Below are 8956 nucleotides of genomic sequence, written 5' to 3' on the forward strand. Positions count from 1 at the left end.
AAGCTATACCACCAGCAAATCACAAAGCATGAGCCTGCTGGAATTAAGGAGCCGTGCAACCTCATCCTAGGCACACGTGCTTGGAAAAAACTCAGTGGGTTGTATTCAGCTAAGTCCTACTTAGAGCAGACCCACTGAAATTAATGAACCCAAGTTACTCATGCCATTAACTTCAATGGGTCTACCCTGAGTAGGACTAGTGTTGAATACCACCCAGTGGGACTTAGTCAATGTAATAGGATTGCAGCCTGTTATAGAGGGAGAACATTGGTGAAATGTTTAGGACTGAGCTTTAGTAGTTTACTGCTTTTGCAGTAATTTTGCAAGGTTTGTTTTTCACTGGACAAACGAGTATATAACAAGCGGCAGAATGATACCTGACTATGCTCTGTGTCAAAAGTTGTTACTTCCTGGTCATTCTGAAAGTGAGTCATCTGAAGACCCAAATCATTAGGCATGGATGAAATCTTGCTCCAGATTGAGTTTGGGCTAGAACCATGCCCTGGTCCAGGTTGAAGCATTTCCAGGGCTTCGCAGTGATTCTGAAGTTGAACCACATGCAAGATAAACATAGCACAGCTTCAGCTCGTGAGGGAGTTAATGCTATCACTGCCTACTCTATATGCCCGCAGCCTCATAGCAGACATTGAGGGGACAACCATGTTCCCCTAGCAACCAGGTGGGTTAAAGCCTAGTGTTAAATGCATTCCACTCACTGCCAAAACTTTTGCTTCTCTTCATCCCCAAGAATCATTACTTGTTGAGATCTCCGCAAAGGTTTCCTCTGATATGAGTGGTTTATACTGTGAGCCGGTTTGGATGAAAGTTTAACTAGGGTTTTCAAAACAACAACTAGGATATCTGAAAGAGAGTTTATCTCTATAACATGTTATGGAAAAGTTCTAAGAAACAACTTTATGTGGAAGTATGTCTCATTAGCTTCAGAGAAACTTACTTCCAAGTAAGAGTGATAAAAATTGCAGCCTGAGAGCGTCTTGAAGTCTGACCTTCTGTAATAGACCTAGAATATAGTGCAAATGCTGGTCTGATAAATACAATGTTCTCTACAAATAGTCCAAAAGTCAAGGTGCACTTTGTTTTTCTTCAAGGGAACACGATAAGGATCCCGAAAGTTTCTTCAAAGTACTGCTGGAAATGAAAGAGATGGACCTAAGTTTTCATGTGTCTGTCCTTGGAGAGACCTTCACTGATGTTCCAGGTATTTCTTTTTTAAATTCTACATTTATAGATAACGCAACAGACAGTTCCAACATTTTCTTTGGTCAAAGTGAGCAGTTTGATAAAAGTGAGCACTTACAGTGCCATGATAAATGAAACATAAATCTACAGAAAAGTCCACAGCTATGTTTTTAGTTGAGAACTGTTAATAGCTTGATCCTATGCTGCTTTACCTGGGAAGAGTACCATTGAATTAATAATAATAATAATAATAAATTTTATTTCTAGGCCACCTATCTGGCCGCACAAGCGGCCACTCTAGGCGGCGTACAAGATAAAGTAAAATACAACATACAAACTACATAAAAACCCAAGAACTACAATATAAAACAAAACCGAACCCACCCATAGCTAAAACCAATGGCACCCAAAAGAAAACAAAAACAAAACAAAAGACAAAAACCCAGGCCACCTCAGCCAGCCGGCTTATGTATCCCTCCAAAGAGGGACAGGTGATGGAAATTAGTCACAGCTGGCTGGGTACCTGGGACCTGGTCCTGCAGGAGGCATGTCTGCTGGGCAGCAGTCCCACTGGGAAGGGTGGTGGAGGTGGTGTTCCAACAGCAGCAGCAACAGCAGGCTCTCCTTCCCTGGGTGGCGATGTTCTCCTTCTTCCTGCAGGCACTGGGTCTCCCAGGCCACCTCAGCCAGCCGGCTTATGTATCCCTCCAAAGAGGGACAGGTGATGGAAATTAGTCACAGCTGGCTGGGTACCTGGGACCTGGTCCTGCAGGAGGCACGTCTGCCAGGCAGCAGTCCCACTGGGAAAGGTGGTGGAGGTGGTGTTCCAACAGCAGCAGCAACAGCAACAGAATTCAGTGGGACTTACTTCTGAGTAGACATGCATAGGATTGTGTACATATAGAACTACTGCCATACATGCATATGAAATATGTAATGTAGCTAGCTGTTGACGCATGGTTCTGGAATCTGCTGTTGTCTGGAATCAGTTGCTATTGCATGTCTCTGCACATTTTATAACCAGCCCTGGGCCTGTGGTACTCATCTGCCTGTTCTGATTAAGACTGAGATCTCTCTTTTGCTCTCTGTTCTTTGCTGATTGCATAATTTGGGTCTCTGCCCTGGCTTTGGCTTCTGGGTTTTTGTTGTGGTGTTGTTGCTTTTTTGTATTGAGCAGCAGATATGCATGTACCAAAGAGATACTGAGAAGAGCAATTCGATTTCCACTTGATGTAGGAGAAAAGTGGCACTCCATTTAAAACATTGATCTGCACAGCAAAGTAATAACATTTAATAGTAAGACTTTCTATGTGGCCATATTCCAAGTATTTATTTTATTGAATTGGTAACCTTCTCAAAAGGGGAAAGTAACACACACATTTTTTAAAAAAAACAACTAAATAAAATCTAGTAGCTGTCTTTGGAGATCAAAACATATATAAATGTTTTGAACTATCATGTACGTGTTTTAGCTACTTGTTTCTCTAAAATTGATGAGCCACGCAGAGAACTCCAGTAATAGGACAGCTATATAAGCGTAGTAAACAAATAACAGAACAATCCAAACCCTGACTTCATTGTGCTGGGAGGGGCTTGGATGGGTGGAGGTGTCTGTCCATTGTTTTCCACCAATGAGGAAACTTTATTGGCAAGGAGCACCCCAATACACCCACCCAAATGATAGTATCCCTGTCAGTGGTAGCCAGTGGAAACCCCCCAAAATGGACCATTTTGGGGATATGGGTGGGACTGTACAGGATCCACTGTATCCTGAATCATCCCTGTTGCCATCACATGGTGGCAAGAGGTCTGATCTGGATCTCTTCAGTGTGCCAGCCTGGAAGATGGCACAGCAAAGGAACATTTTTTCTCCCCATTGCTGGGTCAAGCAGTGGGGCTGTGGATGCAGAGATGGCTCCAAAAAGTCCCACCTCTGCTGGTCAGGGATTATGATTACAGCCTAAATAATAAATGAAATGTGTATGTGAAAGAATCAGGCCCTGGTTGATACATATTTTAAAGAGGCAAGTGGCTAAGCCCACACACACATCTGCTGTTCAGTTGAGAACCTCATTGCATGTATTTTGTTCTTGGGTGGTCATACCAGAGTCCAAAAAATAATTGTTTGAAGTGACTCTGCTTAGCCTAAGGATCTCAGCCATCCATTTGAATTCTGCCATTTGTTTATGGCACTGCAGCTAGTTTTCCTGTTTAACAAGACCACAAGTAGTAGAACTGTTAGAGCACAGGTGGTATGTTGCCCATAGCCAGTCAGAATGATGGGCATTCAGAGGGACTTCCTTGTTTTTGTGGCAAAAAAACAAACACTAGATTCAAGTATTATAGAAGTGGAAATAGTAAAGCTTTGATTCAACAAGTAAAAGATCACTGCTTCCCTAAAAGTTTATCCCAACTTTTATACCATGAGTTAAGAGCCTGTTATATTTACAAGTATCATTAAATTAGTCCAGTTTAATGTTATAACCATTTGTATATTGCAGCAAGGGACTTGTAACATATTAATCTACTTAGTGAAAAATGCATCTGTGTAGCGACAAAAGTTCTCTAGATGCTCGTAAGAGCTAATACTATGCCCAGTTTCGATGAGAAGATTCTTCCAGATTTCAGAAGACACTAATGTCTCAGTGTAGCCTGTAGTTACACATTGGTATACATGTTTTGTTGCACCAGAATGTGGTGAGGGAGTGCCTCAAGATGCAAGGCCAAACGCACAGCACACTGAACCAATGTAATGTGGATGGACAGCAATTGCATCCTGATGCATATCTAGCTTACCCTTTGCTGGTTGCCAATCCAAAAGAGATCTGCTTCTAGAAGTCTGCTTCCTTGCGCAGATCTAATTTTGACACAGGAACAGATAGGGTAGAGCTGTGGTTCAGTGATAGAGCTTATGCCTTGCACACAGAAGGTGACAGTTCAATCTCTGGTATCTGCAGGTGGGACCAAGAGAGGTTCCTGTCTGAAACCCCAAAGAGCTGCTGCCAGTTAGTGTATACAGTCCTGAGCTATATGAACCAATCGAACTTTGTGCAAGGCAGTTTCCTATGTACACATCCCTTCATCCTTCTTTAGAGCAAGAGCTGCAAATACATACATTCCACTAGCATTTTCTGTGTCGCTTTCATTTCTTATTTGTGAAATAATAATCTGTTCATCCGGCATTCTCTGTTTAAAATTCTTGTGGATTTTGAAGGAAAGTTCTACTCTTGGTGCATCCCCTAATGTGGCCCAGTGAACGTGCGCAGTTAAAATTAAATGTATAATTTAATTAAATGTATTTAATTTAATTAAATGTATAATTTATTATGAATAATAATACATAAGGTAACATGTTACAAAACAAATCACAAAGTAACTAATGGGAAACCAGTATCTTTTTCACTTGATGACCTTTGAAGAAATTAGTTAAGACTGAGGTTTCTCTTGCAAATTTTACTTAGCAACCAATGGTTTATTTATTTAGCAAAATGTATGAAGAGCTTGATTGTAATAAAAACTCAAAGCAGTTTTCAAAAACATCAAATAAAACATTTAAAATTATAAATAAAAGACAAATGAAAACAGGTATTTAAAACATCCAAAAACTAATTAAAATAAACTAAAATCTGATTAAAACACATGTAACGTCTGCATGCCTGGATAGGCTTCGCTAAACAAAAATGTTTTAAACAGGCACCAGAAAGAATACAGCAAAGGTGCCTGCTTGATGTCAATAGGCAGGGAATTCCAAAGTATGTGCAGTTTTGCAGTTGTAAGATTAATTTCTTACAACTGCAAAATGATTATTATATGGCGCTTGTAACATCGCCGGTTCTAAAGATCAATACAGTCGACTCAGCATATATGGGATAAGACGATCCCACAAGTAAACTGGTTCCAAGTTGTTATGATCTTTATATATCAATGGTAACACCTTGAACTTGGCCTGGTCGGCAATCAGTGCAGATCTCTGAGCAAAGATGCAATATGCTGACAGGGTCTCATTCCTGTCAGCAACCTTGCTGCAGCATTCTATACTAGCCGCAGCTTTCGGATCAGGTGAAAGGTAAGCCCCACATAGAGTGCACTGCTGTAATCCAACCCTGAAATAATCAGTGCCTGAACTATTGCACTCAAGCTCTCCTGGTCCAGGAGCAGCCATAGGCATCGTATCAGTTGAACCTGGCAATAGGCGTTTCTAGCCACTGAGGCTACCAGGGCTGCCAGTGACAAAGCTGGACCCAGGAGTACTCCCAGACTGCATACCTGCTCCTACAGGGGGAGTGCAACCTCATCCAGAGCAGGTAATTGACCAATTTCTCAGACACAGGAACTATTCACCCACAATACCTCCATCTTGCCAGGATTTAAGAGCCAGTGTGGCGTAGTGGTTAGAGTGTTGGACTACAACCTGGGAGACCAGGGTTCGAATCCCCCCACAGCCATGAAACTCACTGTGTGTCCTTGGGCCAGTCACTGCCTCTCAGCCTCAGAGGAGGACAATGGTAAACCCCTTCTGAATACCGCTTACCATGAAAAGCCTATTCATAGGGTCGCCATACATCGGCATCAACTTGAAGGCAGTCCATTTTTTCATCCCACCATTGCGTCCAGACACCGTTCTAGGGCCCGCACGGCCTCTCCTGATTCAGGTATTATGAGAAATAGAGCTAATGGTCATCAGTGTACTGATGGCACCTTTCCCCAAAACGCCTGATGATCCAGTAGCTTCATATAGGTATTAAATAGCATTGGTGATGACATAATGGAACTGCCAGGCGGCCAAAAAGCACTCTCCCTGGGCTATTTGTGAACTCAGTCCCATAGGTAGGACCAGAACCACTGTAATACAGTGCCCCCAGTTTCCATTCTCTGGAGCCGGTTCAGGAGGATACCATAATTAATGATATCAAAAGTCACAGAGAGATTGAGAAGTAGGAGCAAGGTTGTACTCCCCTTATCCTGCTGTCTTAAAGATCATCTATCAGGGTGACCAAGGCCAATTCAGTACCATGGCCTGGCCTGAACCCAGACTGGAGCAGATGTAAATAATCCGTGTCAACCGAGAATGTCTGCAGCTGCTCCACCACTACTCCCTTCACCGTGTTCCCCAAGAAGTGAGTATTTGCAACTGGTCAATAGTTGCTACAGTCCAAATGGTTCAGGGCCAGTTTCCTTAGGAGTGACTGCACCACTGCCTCTTTCAAGGCACCAGGGACCACTCCCTCATGCAACGAAGTATGAACTATGCTTTGGACCCAACCAGTCAAACCCTGCTAGCTTTATTTATTTACTCCTATTTGTTAAAAACAACCACCACCATACAATAAAATAAAAAACATTTAACACACAATAAAAAGCAAAAGTCAACTGTTGCAAAAAGGCATCTTCTTAATTGCCTACATAAGCCTGGCAGAATCTCTATTGGCAGAGTATTCCAGAGAACTGGACTGATGACACTGAAGGCTCGATTTCATGTCAATATTAACTGAGCCTCACCAACCTGGGGAATGAAGAGAGTCACTTCTGCAGATATCTCAGTGATCGAGCTGGGATATAAGGGCTCAGGCAGCCCCTAAGATACCCTAGACCTAAGCTGTTCGGGGCTTTGTAAATTAATACAAGCACCTTGAACCTGACATGGTAGTGGATGGGCAGCCAGTGCAGATGTTTTAAGAGTGGTATCACATGTTGTTGGCCACTGGGTGGTTCATCTGGAACTGCAGCACTGTAGAGTCAAGGTCAGTCAAACGTTGAGCAACTTTACCCTCAAAATTTGTAGCCAGCCACAGTGGGGCATAGTGGGTCCTTGAATGATCCAGTGGTCCCTCCCCCACAGTGGAAGTTAGTGACCTGTGGACCATCTGAAATAACTCCACTGGCTACCTACTAGATGTTGCATTGCAAGCTGCAAAATAAGCCTTCTTTGCAGCCTGCACCACCACAAGTTAGCATGATTGTGTACACTAACCAGCGTTCAGTCATCTTTGGAGCAAGATTTGCACCACTTGTGCTCTAGTCTTCGTCTGGCTTGGTTCATAGCTTGCAGCTTCCCAGAATACCAAGGAGCCACTCAGACTCCACAGTGTAGGAGAGGACACTCAGGAGTGATCATGTCAACTGCCCATTTCATGTTACCATTCCATAGTGAGACTAGGGCTTCAACAGGATCATCAGCTTTCTCCAATGGAAAATCTCCCAGAGCATTCAGGAACATATCAAGTTCCATCAGTGGGGAGGCCATCCAAATGGGCCTACCACCCTCACAAATTGCTGCTACCAATCCAAACTTCTCTAGAGGATGATCTGACCATGAAAACGGAGTGCATTCTACCTCCTTACCTTTGAACCATCCCTTATATCAATCGGGATAAAGACTACATCAAGGGTGTGTCCTGCCCACTGTGTTGGACTGATGACTATTTGGTTGTCATGGAGGCTGTGAAGCCCTGAGCTGACCAATAGCAGCCTTTGCATGGATGCTGAAGTCACCTATGACTCTCATCAACACTACGTCAGAGACTACCTCAACCAGTTCAGTCAGGGGTGCTACTGGGCAACATGGTGGTTGATAACCCTACTCACCCAGACAGGTCCTAGCACCATCATCCAATATCACTATATATAGCTGGGAGAAAATAGGTAATACACTAAGGCCCAGTAGTAGGCACTTTCCACACTGTTTGGGGAAAGATAGTGGTACCACTGGATGGAAACAGAAAATGGGGTACGAGTATAAAATTTGTAAATAATTTCTCCAATATATAAAATGTGAGTATGCATAAAACATATACGAAATAAATAAAATTCCTAAAATATCATTACAGTAAACATAACAAACTGTATGGTCTCCTACAGTGTCTGGCCTACAATTCCATATGCTGACTGACCAGGGGAAGCTGCCCCTGCCCGTGAATCTCCCAAAAGTGATGAGCCAAATGGGAGATCCCCTTTGATGTTGACCCCACCGCCCACAGCAGAACCTGTACTTAAAACTAAGGCAGGCTCTGGATCACACCCACACCCCACTGTATTCCCTAGCTGGCAATCAAGTCCACTCACTGCAGTTAGCCCCCAAACTCTCTTACCTGCAAGCAGATACCTTACAGGACAAATGAAGATGGGCTGACGCTTGACAGACCAGAGACTGGGTGCTCAGCTGGCAGGTTAAATAAGCAATAAACTATGCAAAGCTCACTTGTGCCAGTTTTGGATGGCTAGAAGTGAATGGGAGCATAACCGGCAAGACACAGGGCACATTGCTGGCAGTCTGACCATGGGCCTGTCCCTGCAATGGTGCTCCCTCATCTCCACAGAAGTGTTATTTTTTAATGAAGCTTGTTCTGAGAGCTCTGAGAGTGCTTGTAAATACTAAACTGATTCTGAATCGGACCTAGGGATTACTACTATTTCCCACTAGACTTTTGTTGAAATGCAGGGAAGCAACCAGATGCGTCTGAACATCCCTGAAGAGATGGATGTCTCAAGAATCCTTCTCATCTCTCAAGGTCAATTACTCATGAGCTTCATCATCTGTCATGGCTCCTTAGTGCTGGGAGTTGCCCCCAGCTTCACTTGTGCACGGCAGCGGCTGGTGGCTCCATGTCAGTGGGGCAATGGAATCCACTTTGGGTTTTAGTCCAAACTTTCAAGGAGTGGATTCCACTGCCCTAGTGACATGGAGCCACCAGCCGCCACTGGTGTACTGTGCAAAAAGTACATAACACTTGTGAATTCTCTAAATATATGGGGAATA

General features: G+C 43.4%; 1 protein-coding gene across 11 annotated transcripts in view; it reads left to right on the forward strand.

The window, feature by feature from the left end:
• The window catches only part of GTDC1 (glycosyltransferase like domain containing 1), a 357779-nt gene that overhangs the window by 318562 nt on the left and 30261 nt on the right, over window positions 1-8956 (forward strand). For all 11 annotated transcript variants that reach the window (XM_061608859.1, XM_061608857.1, XM_061608866.1 and 8 more), the window contains one exon: window positions 1110-1219. In XM_061608859.1, the coding sequence (XP_061464843.1) occupies window positions 1110-1219 (110 nt within the window). The remainder of the gene's footprint in view (window positions 1-1109; window positions 1220-8956) is intronic.

This window comes from Rhineura floridana, chromosome 2, assembly GCF_030035675.1.
Source record: "Rhineura floridana isolate rRhiFlo1 chromosome 2, rRhiFlo1.hap2, whole genome shotgun sequence".
Classification (NCBI taxonomy): domain Eukaryota; kingdom Metazoa; phylum Chordata; class Lepidosauria; order Squamata; family Rhineuridae; genus Rhineura; species Rhineura floridana.